Raw genomic sequence first — 11883 nt, 5'->3', positions numbered from 1 at the left:
CACAAACATAAAACAGCTCCAAGGGAAAACTATGGCCAACACTGCTCCTTACCACTGGGTGGCACTGTGTACCACAGACAGCTTGGTTGCTAGCCCACAAGTTCAGGGATGTAACATGAGGCTTGGGTATGAAAGCCCAAAGTACATACAGGTGAATATTATTTTCCCTAAAAAGGAAATTCTGACACATTATAGCACTGATTAACCTTAATGACATTATGCTTAATGAAACAAGACAGATACAAAAGAACAGAGGACTTCAAATAATCAAACTCATAGAAGAAGTTGGGATGGCCAGGGACTAGGAGACTAGAAAGATGCTATTTCTTGGGTGGGTGGGGTCACAGAAGATGAGACATTTCTGAAGACGGATGTTGCTGGACACAGCCCCTCCACAGTTACTGCAAGGTGAAAGAGCAGGAGATTTTAGATTTGGCTTCCACTGCTTTGGTCTGCAAGTCACCTCTACTTCCCCCCAGCATTGGTCAGAATGTACCAAAACGAGTCTGCCCACTTTGAGTGAAAAACGTGGTATATGTGGTACTTGATCTGGGGTTCATTTTGTTATGTGCCTCCACTGTACAAACAGTAACTGGGGGCCACTTGCTCATGAATTTGCCCTTTCTGGATTCTAATCTTCATAGACAGAGGTTGCCTGCTATAATCTATTACGTAAGCTCAGCGTCTTGAATGGGGCACATGGTAGAGGCCTAGTACTTGAGCTATGAGAAAACAATAGTAGAAGAAAAAAAAAAGCAAAAAAGGCAGGTGAAGGTGGAACCTGGGGAGATCAGTTTAGGAATGGCACTATCTGAAAAACGAAGGCGGGAAGACCAAAAATTTAGCCTACCAAATGCATAGCTACACCCAATTTCATGATACAAACCAATTGGGGGCAGTCCATGTGCAATATCCTGGGGACAAGAGGCTTCTAGTAACAATAGAAGAAGAGAAATTGGACAACAGGGGCAACAACTGTCTGGGAACATATTCTGATCCCACAGCTTCCTGGAATTAGCGTGAACACAAGGAGAAAGGATCAGCTTCTCTTTGGCTTTTTTAAATTTATTAATTTTTATTTACATATTCAGTGTGTGCGTGTGAATTTGTGTGAATGCCAACCATGTAGTGGCCAGAGGAGATGATTCTCTTTCTACATGCAGGTCCAAGGGACTAATATCAAGCTGTCAGGCTTACGGGAAGGTACCTTCACCAGCTAAGCCATTTTGCTGGCCTCTAAGATTTTAGAGCTAAGGAAACCATTTCTTAGGACCATTCATGGGTTACCATGGAAAGAGTCTGCTCTGTTTTTCCCTTGTAGAAAAAATACGAAGGAGTAACCCTATGGAACCACTACTCGTATAGAGAGCCACTGGCTTCAGTCTGTAGAGAAAGTTGGTTCACCTAGCACCAAGACGATCTTCCGTAAGGGCATTTTTTGTTTATGAGTAGGATGACTAGCCATCCGGGTTTGTAACTGTCGTTTCGCGTTAACTTATTAATAACTTGTCTCTAAGTTCACTCTGTAAACTACTGGGGTTTGGACAATAAATCTGAAGGTCACCCAACTTATAAATAACATTTATAACTGGCTGTGCAGGTCCTAGGAAGAGACAGAGGAACAAACATTTCCATTGGCTGAGCACACCCAGCTGTGCTGTGCCGGGCACCAGCAGAAGGCTTTAGGACTGCTCAGAGCAGAGTGCTTTTCTGGGAGCAGGCCCAGGTGTTCCAGGCGTTTCCTGCACACAGGGCCTGGACGAAAAAAGGGGGTGGCCGGTGGGGGTAGAGGACCACCTCTTCTAGCCATCTGTTGTGGCCAAGGAGCTTAGGAAGCCACTTAGTGCACCCGGCCACAGGGCTGGACGGCAAAGGCCTGTTATCCCAACTACTTGAGAAGCGGAAGGAGGAGGGTCAGAAGTTCAAGGCCAGCCTGGACAACTTAATCAGACCCTGTTTCCAGAATTAATATATAAAAGTTAAGTTAATGAATAAAAGTACAGTAGTTCAAGGTCCTAGGTTTAATCCCTGTGTCTGAGGAGGAGAGCCATCTGGGTCACCAGTTTCCCAGTTGATAACCCAGAGATAGCAGTGTTTACCTCCAGATTCGGGCTCATTACTTAACAATGGCTGCTATTATTCCATAGTTGGGGGGGGAGACCAACCCCAGGAGGGGTCTGTCTCTGGTCCCCTCCGCTGTGGGGACTCGAGCGTGACTAGCACTCCTGTTGTTTCAGTGTTTCACGGAAACCCACCCTTAGGAAAGGGTCGAATACAACAAAGGGCGGGGAAGGGCTTGCAGAAGTCACTGAATCTCAGAGATCCGAACTGGAATCCGGGGAGGGGGGGTGGAATAGAGGGTAATAAATAAGTGGCCTCCTCCTCAAGAAAGCAAAAACAGATCACCTTTTACACTCGCTCCGTCAGCGGGGAGAAAGCACCAAACCCCGGGGCTGGCTGAGAGCTTACGTAAGGACACTCGCGGCTGCGCCCCGGTGTCCCCAGGGTGTGCACGGCGCCGGGGAACCGAGCGAGGGCGGGCCTTCCACATCACACGCGCTTCCCAGCCTCTCTGGACGCGGGGACCACCGGCCCCTAGGGCCGCGGTGTCGGGGCTGGGCGCGGCGTCCTCCCACGGCCCCCAGCTTCCCGGGGGAGGAGCAGCGCATCGCGCAAGCATCCGGGATCGGCGGAGGGGGGCGGGAGGAAGGGCAAGAGGAGGAAGCGGGATTTAAACGAAAGGCGGTGACGCCACACAAAAGATTCCTATAGGCTCCGGGGAGGTTACGGCCGAGGTGGCGGCGGCGAGCCGGGGGCGAGGCGGACGCGAGGAGGCGAAAGCCGCAGACGCGCGCGGGCAGGCGGGTGTCCCCTGGCCTGCGGTCTCCGCCCTTCCTTTCAGTTGCTCGGAGGTCGCTCGGAAGTTGCTGGTTGACAAACATGGCAGGAATCGGAGCCCGGGTCGGCCGCCGCGGAGCCGCGCGCACCTTCTGAGCCGACTACCCCGGGGCGTCGGATGCGCGGGAGAACGGGGATGGAGTCGCCACGACAGCCGCTCGCCGGCAGCGGGCCATTCAGGCGGGGACGGCGTGTCGCCGCGGCGCCGGGCCGAGCACTCTGAACCGCCAGGCGGGAAGGCGCGGCCGCCCAGCGCCCTGCGTTGCAGCCTCCCGCCCGACTGACTACGAACGGCCGCCCCAGAGCCAGCCACGCCCTCGGCCCTGCGGCCGCCCAGCGCCCCAAAAGCCGGAGCGGGAGATGCGGCCGCGCGCCCCCGATCGTCTGCTCCGGCCGCCTTCGCCGGCCGGTGTCGCCTGGCGGGGTCACCGCGCCTGAAGCCCACGTGCGCCGCCGAGCTCGATCGCCGCCGCTCAGCGGCTGACAGCAGACTCCCCGGGGCCGCCGCCCGCACTCCTCCAGGAGCCGAGGATTTTGATTTCAAAGGAAGGAAGGAAGGAAGGACAACTCCCAGCCTTCCCCGTCCCGCCCTCTCCGCTCCGGCGGCCCGGCCGGCCATGCCCAGGAAGGCGGCGACAGCCCGGCAGCGGGGACTTTTCTGGTAGGCTCGTGGCGAGGGGCGCGGACTGAGAGTCTAACCGTGCCCCGGCTCACGGTTCCAGCGAGCGTGCACAGCGCCCCAAAAGAGCTTGCCGCCGGCTTGGGCCCGCCCCGCGACGCCCGGCCCCCGGCCGCCGCCGGCGCCACCACCCCGATCTCTGTGCCCGCCGCGGTGGGTGGCATGATGGTGCGCGGAAGGCAGCGCGGCCCTGGCCAGCTGAGTCGCGGCGGCGGTGGTAGCGGGCTCCCCAGCGGCATGCCAGTGCCCCCTGGGCGCGATGGCTAGCGGCAGTGCCGGGAAACCCACTGGCGAGGCGGCTTCTCCGGCTCCTGGGAGCGCCGTCGGCGGGGCCAGCTCACAGCCGCGGAAGAGGCTGGTGTCCATCTGTGATCACTGCAAGGGCAAGATGCAGCTGGTGGCCGACCTGCTGCTGCTGTCGAGCGAGGCGCGGCCCGTGCTCTCCGAAAGCCCCGCCTCCCCTGGCGCTGGCGCCGAGTCCTTCGAACAGTGCCGGGACACCATCATCGCGCGCACCAAGGGGCTGTCCATCCTCACCCACGACGTGCAGAGCCAGCTCAACATGGGCCGCTTTGGAGAGGCAGGGGACAGTCTCGTGGAACTGGGCGACCTAGTGGTGTCGCTGACCGAGTGTTCTGCGCATGCGGCCTACCTGGCAGCCGTGGCCACGCCGGGGGCTCAACCTGCCCAGCCTGGCCTTGTGGACCGCTACCGTGTGACACGCTGTCGCCACGAGGTGGAGCAGGGCTGCGCTGTGCTTCGAGCTACCCCGCTGGCCGACATGACCCCGCAGCTGCTCCTGGAGGTGTCGCAGGGTTTGTCTCGCAACCTCAAGTTCCTGACGGACGCGTGCGCCCTGGCCAGTGACAAGTCACGGGACCGCTTCTCGCGCGAGCAGTTCAAGCTGGGCGTCAAGTGCATGAGCACCAGTGCATCGGCGCTGCTGGCATGCGTGCGCGAGGTGAAGGCGGCGCCCAGCGAACTGGCCCGCAGCCGCTGCGCGCTCTTCAGTGGGCCCTTGGTGCAGGCCGTGAGCGCCCTGGTGGGCTTTGCCACCGAGCCTCAATTCCTGGGTCGCGCAGCCGCCGTGAGCGCCGAAGGCAAGGCGGTGCAGACCGCCATACTGGGAGGTGCCATGAGCGTGGTGTCGGCCTGCGTGCTCTTGACCCAGTGCCTCAGGGATCTGGCGCAGCACCCCGATGGGGGCGCCAAGATGTCGGACCACAGGGAGAGGCTGAGGAACTCGGCCTGCGCCGTGTCTGAAGGCTGCACCCTGCTATCTCAGGCTTTAAGGGAAAGGTCTTCACCCAGGACTTTACCGCCAGTGAATTCCAATTCTGTGAATTAGCACCCCCGCCCCATCTCCCCCCCCCCCCGTTTTCCACCCCAGGCTAAAGGAAGACTCTTACTCCTCCCCTCTCCATTTATACCAAAGAAATCATAGGTGACCCCCCCCCATGTTAAATGCTCAAGAGGAATTTTCCAGAACGCAGGGCCATATACACAAGTTAACACATACACACAGAGGGTCCAGGTGTCTACCAGCCCCCTGTAGGGACTCAGATACAGAAGATGGATCTAGGTAGTCTTGCTGGCTTGCAGGATTACTCCTACACCCTCCAGCCCCTCAACTCAATTACTAATTTGGCAGGAAAGAGGTCATGGGTTCATTTCTTTCTTCTTTTTAATTAAAAGAAAGGTTACCTCAGTTTTCACTCCTTAGACATGGATGTAGCTACCTTTTTGTATGTCGTTTCTTTTTGTTGAATTAGAGTATACATGGTGTGATAAGAGTATGACTTTGCCATGTGGTTTGCAAATGGGGGGAAGGCTACTGTGAGTGTGTGTTGTATTTTTTAATTTACACTATAGAGTGATTTTTTTTCCCCCAATGTCAAGTTTTTACCCTGCATGTACTGGAGTATTTATTTCATCTATTAAATTGTTATGTTTCTCAGATGGCCTTTTTGCGGTTCCTGTGTTTCCACTGACTGTGTATACTGCTTGTCATCTGTGGGCAGGGGCAAGTGGATCCCCAGTGCCCAACCTTTGCCACTTGTCCCTCAAGAATGACTCTCCTGAGCATCCTAGCACCCCAGAAAGACAAGTGTGATTTTTTTTTTTTTACAGGCAGGTGATGTGTGATTGGATTATGCAGGGCTTGGGGGTGGGCTGTTGGGGGGGGGGGAGGTGTCTTCCTTCTAGTTTTTCTGGAAAATAATTTAGCCGTTTTTGTCTCCACTCCTGTCACTGTCATCACGAGCCAAGGTTCAGACTGGCTGGCATCTGATTGGTGCTCTGCCTCTCCCTTCTCAGATTAAAGCACTTCCTAAATGCTGTGTGGGCTGCAGCCTTGCCAGCTCCCGGAGCTCTGCATGGGACTCCACTGCCCCATGTGTCCCCCTGAGTGCATTTAGCATCTTAGGTGAGGAGGCTAGGCCTTGCTCAGAAATCCCTATGGCTTTCGGTTCTTCTGGCTGTGTGGCAGAGGAGGATGTCCTGGAGAGTGGAAGAACGTTCTAGAGCATAGTTGCTGGCAGAGGACTTGTTTTGGTGACCTTGGTTCAGATGGCGGGCTGTGTACTGAAAGGGTAATGTGTTGATTGAAATTATGTCATGGTAGTTTGTCTTCTCCATAGACATATACAGGAAACGGGGATGGGGGCTGTGAGGGATATAGTTTGAAGACACTGTTGAATAGTTTCTTATTAAAGAATGACAAATTTACTTACAGCTTTGAAGCCTGGAAGAGCCACAGGGGCAAAAAGACTCCTACAGGCTATAAGTTTCATCTACATTTTTCTTGGGATTTACTGTGCCTAAATCAGTTTTCACTATAAAACATCAGCGTAAAGACAGTCCTACTGACTTGCTTGAATGGCTGTATTCGTTGCAAGAATTTGAAATTTAACTTGTAAAATTATCCCCTCTCACACCCTTAGAAAAATGTTGAAGTGATAGGGTGTATACATTCTATATACAGTGGTCAGGGGAAAGCCAGCCATAGTGGCTCACACCTGCAGTTCCACCACTTATGAAGTTGAAGCAGGAGCATTGCTGTGAGTTTGGGCCACCATGGGCTGCCTCAAACAAACAAAAAAAAAATATTAGGAATTAAAAAAAAATTGTCTGGTCCTGGAAGGGTTGAACTGCTAAAGTAATATAAAGTGACCTTGAGCTGTTCATTCCCCTGCTCTTTTGTAAGGTTTAGTCTAGCTCAGCTTCAGGGAGATTTGGGGAGGAAATCCTAAGTGCATATGGAAGTTATTTCTATTAATTGGATTTACACAAATAGTGATTAAAATCTAAGTTTTGTATGGTTCCTTCAGTCTGAGGATCACAGAGTGAACCCAGAGGAAATAAGGGCCAGGAACCTGTAAATCTGGTAAAATAGCCAATTTATTCTTGGACTCCTTAAAGTAATTTTAAAAATCATGCAAGCCCAAAGAAAAAAAAAAGCAACAAACTTGCCCTGTCTCCTTGCATGCCATTAACTAGTTAAACCTCCAAATTAAATTTGAAACTTTTTCTCACAGATGGCAGGCGCTGTCAATGCTGGTGTGTGTTTAAAAGTTTGGACGTGAAATGTTAAAAATCTCTGTCCTGAAGAAAAGTAACATTTAACTTCTTTATTCTCTTCTGTTTATGAGGTCCTGGGTTTCTTCACCAGCAGGTGTCTTGAAATTGAATTGTCTTTTCAGCAGGTTTTGAGAGCCAGCATGAGGAGCACATAGCACCATTGTGCGCTCTCTCTCTCTCTCTCTCTCTCTCTCTCTCTCTCTCTCTCTCTCTCTCTGTGCATGCAATGCTTGATTGGGCAAGGGACTTGGGCACAGGTCTTTGAGACTGTAACTTTCTTCCAATGTGCTGCCAAACTTCTTTTAAATAGTCCCTGATTTTTTTTTTTTTTTTAAAGTCCATCAACCTATTTCATAATGGAGTGTAATGAGGTCAGCAGAGCTACTGGGCCCAGGAAGAAAATCAGAGTGGCCTCCTTTCACTTTTCTTTCTTCTTTTTTTATTATGTAAATCAAACCTCACTAGTGTGTTCATTTCCAGTCCATCCCTGGGTCCTTCTCACTTCCCAGGTCAAGGATTGTAAGTCAGGCCATCCCTGACCGTCCTTTCTGATCTGAGGTGTCAAGAACCTTAGGAATGCTAAGGAGAAAAAGAATAAACAGCTAAGATCCACAAACAAAAGCCATTATATATGACAGTCGACCAAGGAAATGGGACAAAACAGGCTTTCAAGCATTACCAGGAGAAAAAAAAAAAATCACAAGCCTTTCTCTGGCTGTTTAAAGTTTGGCCTTTCTTAATCACTCTGCGTTCTTGGTAAGAATGTGAAATACTCAGGGTGTGTGTGTGTGTGTATGTGTGTGGTTTGTCTGTTCCCCAGCCCCTATGATCTTTATAATTTTGGAAACATCAGTTAATGGTTGAGTGGTGGGCCTTTTTACATTTTCCTTTTTAAACTGGTGTGGGGAGCTGAGCTCTTTGGCAGTTGAGACAGCTAATTTTAACAGGGACACCTGTTTCTCTGAATGAACGTGCCGGGTGAACGGGCAGACTAGCGGGGGGGGGGGGGGGGGGGTTGACATAGGAAAGTTACCAAGAAACGGTGCACAGAGACATTGAGAGGGTTTAGGGAAGAAATCCAGACTTAGCACACGTTTGCCTGAGGCTGCTGCCTGGCTTGACCTTTGGCTCCAGTAACTAAAAGAGTTCTTAGGGAGCAGGCCTGGGCCTTAAGGGTGGAAACAGATGCTGTGCCCCAGGCAGATCCTCTGGGGGTTACTCCTTTATTTACTTTGCATATGTGTGACTAATTGGTCCGGTTTGCTTAAGCAAAGCTTCTGTGAGTAATCCCTTCCCCCACGATGATAAAAGGCTCAAAAAAGGTTGTTGTCGTCGTATACAAGGAAAAACTGTTGGCTTGAACATCTGTGACTGGGTCCGTTTAATAAGGCTGTGAACCCATTAAGGTCAGAGGCCATAATGCATATATGTAATTTTGGTTTTGGTTTTGAAATGAAATTAATAAAATGCCTGTAATGAGTTTCTGTAAGCAGGTGGTGGAAGCCTTCCTGGAAGGAAGTTACAGTGGTCATTTATAGAGCACAAAGATGCCGGGAGCCAACTAGGGTATGGTTGTACGTGGTCACATAGGGGCTTATGTGGTCCAGATACCTGCAGCAACCGCCCTGTCCATGATGCTATATGTCAGGTTTGTTCAGTGGAAGCTGCTCTGTTGCGTCAGGCTCTCCAGGTAGACTGATGCATGCCAAGGTTGGAGACTCCATGCCCTGTGGAGTATATGTGGGTGTCTTTTTACTCTTGTCCCGTTTTTAATTCCAGAATATATCACTTGCGTATCAGGAGGCAGCATCATTTATATGAGCTAGAACCAACTGGAATTATTCTTCTCGATCATAATTTCTACCTCAGAAATATTTGTGTGTGTGTGTGTGTGTGTGTGTGTGTGTGTGTGTATTACACATAGTGACAAGCTCCATGCAGAGGACATAATGAACCTACTGGAGGTTGTGAAGATACAGATGCTGGAGTTTTTGGAGTGCTAGGCAAAGACTCACACAGTTGACTGTGCAGGAGGACCTTGAAATAACCTGGTGCTGGGAACACAAAGACGAGAGGATGACCATGTAGTAGAATTGACGGAAAGGTGGAGCAGATAGATCACAGGAGACCAATTTAAGCACCTTAACCTATCCTAAGAATCTTCTGCACTAGCCTTTTGCTGTCTCCACTCCTTGTAATCCCTAGGTTGGGTCAATTTGGCCACGTTAACCTGCCAAAGAGGGGAAGGGTGCTAGCCAGAACCGATTTCCATATTCTGTGCCACATGACCACATGGAAGTGGAAATTCCATGATTTGTTTGCTGTCCAACTGGAGGGTAGTTTTCTAGAGAGGCCGTTGGTACCTTAAAGAGCAAGGTTCATTCCAAGGCCTGGGTATCATTTTCTTTTATGTCCTAATTTCCAGGTTGTGTTGATGTGTGGTGGTGTAAGGCTCTTTCTGGATGGGGTCTGCTCTGCGGAGAGCAGAAGAATCTCCTGTCTGCTTGATGCCTAGCCTGGTCTTAGATCAGGAGCTTGTGTGATGCTGGCAGGACACACTAACTTACAGGTAGCTTCCGAGTCTGGCTGCCATTTTAGGATCACCAAGAGCTGGATTGGAGCAATAGAGGCTGGGAGGGTGATGGAGTGCGAGCCTTTCTAGGGGATTGATTGGCATGTCTCTCTCTCGTCTTCGTCATCGCTGGGTACCATCTGGATGCTCAGAAGCTGCTTAATGAAAGGGAAGTAGTAGCTGGCTCTGGTTCCATCTTTACCTCGCTCAGCTCTCGCGGCCGCTTTCAGAGGGCAGTGCTCAATTGAAACTGCTTGCCCAGGTCACAGGCTGCTAAGTAGGAACAGAAAACCATGAACCATGGGCTGTCTCTGACAGAACCAGGCATCTGGGGTTACTTGGCTATGTGAATGTGTCTATTTCTAACATGGAGTCTGTCTGGTCATTTAGATAAAATGCTTTTGACCTAGTTATGTCTTTACAGAGGGTAATTCCATGAGGGTTTTTTTTTTTTTTTTTTTTTTTCCTGAGTCTTACACATTTGGCTGGAGCTCCTTCTGGGCCACTGCAGAGTACTGGCTAGAGCTCCTGGTGATCCACTCCCGAGAAACAGAGAAAACTGGGACATCTGCCGTAACATCCTGTGCGTTTTAGAGGGTGCCAGAGAAAGAGTGACTTCTGGCTCCTTCAGGCACCTTTGTGTCTCTAAGATGCAGATGCCTTCATTGCTCACCCACTCCGCAGTGCTTCCCACAATCTTCCCACTGACTTGAGGACTAAAGCTCCTCGCCCAGTTAAGACGTTTCTAGAAGGCTGAGTCTCGTAGCTGTCTTTGCAAACTGTACCTGCGACATGGAGCTCCATGCATTCTCGTTGTCCCTAAGTGTCTAAGTGGCTGCACAAGCCAAGCTGTCTCTCCTTGGACCAATCATCCCATGGCTAACTCAGTCAGCAGAGCATGAGAATCTTCATCTCAGGGTCAGGGGTTCGAACCCCATGTTGGGTGCCAGATGAAGGACACTTAAATCTCACACTATCTCAGAATTGAAAATTGATGGCTATTTATTTAGGAGTAGACTCACACAAATCAATATCCTCTGCCCAAACGGAGAAGAGCAACAGAATCCCATAGCCAGAGAAGAGGCTGGATGCACACTTTACATCCACATCAATAGTATATGAGGCCACGCCGCAGTGAGTGGGTAACTTAAAGGCTACTGGCTGTAGGATTTCCTACAGCACATCATCTTTCCTTATAGTCACCTAACAGACATTCAGTAAACACATGTACATTAACAAATGTAAGATTTGGGTGTGTTATCAATCTTTCAAAGGCAGAGTCCCGGGAAGAAAATGGTTTCATTAACCCCTTCTTCCAGTTCCCTTTTGTCAGGTACCAACATTTTCAACCTTTATATTTCATACTTTGTGTGGTCAACCCCCAGCCTCCTACTCCAAGCTTATGTTGGTTTTCTCCCAGATCCAAGGTTTCCTAGGTGAAGCCACATCAGGCCCATTCTCAACCGCGCCTCTCTTAGCCATCAGTCATGCCTTTTGTACAGTAAATCTTGACCCTGCATGGTAACTTCCAGCTGTCAAAATTCTTGCCCCTTCATTATCAGCAGCACACCACTGGCTGGGTCCCACAGAGAACAAAGCCAAGCCATTGTCACTGCCAGGGCCTTCTCTCCCCTCCTTCCAGCCAATGCCCAGTTCTAGCAGGATGGGTCACAAGACATCCCATGCTCGCTCTCATCCCTCTTTGTGCCTTGATTTGTTGGCTTCTCTACAAAGTTTCTGACCCACCCTTTAGATAGTTAAGTGCAGATGGCTTCCTGGGTCCAATGATTTGAAACACAGGTGAGCTGCAGAACAAGGCTGCTTTAGGATGTGGATTTGTGGGTCTTCCAGAGGCTGAGGATGTAGTTCGGTGGGTAGAGTCCTTGCTTAGCCTGGTGATATACACCTATAATTCCAGCACTGGGGAAGTAGGCGGATTAGGAGTTCAAGGTACATACTAAATTGGAAACCAGCCTGGGCTACACTAGACGCCGTCTCAAAAAATAAGATCTTTTCAAAAAAATTATTTTATTGTTTTATGTGTGTATTTTTGCCTGTGTGTATTTCTGTGTACCACATGTGTCCACGGATGCCAGAGAAGGGAGTTGGATCCCACAGAAATGGTTGTGAGCCACCGTGTGGGTGCTAGGAACCA

General features: G+C 50.5%; 1 protein-coding gene across 1 annotated transcript; it reads left to right on the top strand.

The window, feature by feature from the left end:
* The first annotated feature begins 3523 nt into the window (after window positions 1-3523).
* On the top strand, window positions 3524-5534 carry Tlnrd1 (talin rod domain containing 1). The gene has a single exon (XM_005357688.2). The coding sequence runs from the start codon at window positions 3837-3839 to the stop codon at window positions 4923-4925; it is 1089 nt and encodes a 362-aa protein (XP_005357745.1). The 5' UTR covers window positions 3524-3836; the 3' UTR covers window positions 4926-5534.
* Window positions 5535-11883: the final 6349 nt, after the last annotated feature.

Source organism: Microtus ochrogaster, chromosome 22, assembly GCF_000317375.1.
Source record: "Microtus ochrogaster isolate Prairie Vole_2 chromosome 22, MicOch1.0, whole genome shotgun sequence".
Classification (NCBI taxonomy): domain Eukaryota; kingdom Metazoa; phylum Chordata; class Mammalia; order Rodentia; family Cricetidae; genus Microtus; species Microtus ochrogaster.
Note: the sequence above shows the minus strand (reverse complement) of the source record. Positions and strands in the feature narration are given on the sequence as shown.

What these genes read in the sequence shown, in the direction of transcription:
- Tlnrd1 (XM_005357688.2), top strand. Translation starts at nt 3,837, where the DNA reads ATGGCTAGCGGCAGTGCCGGGAAACCCACTGGCGAGGCGGCTTCTCCG.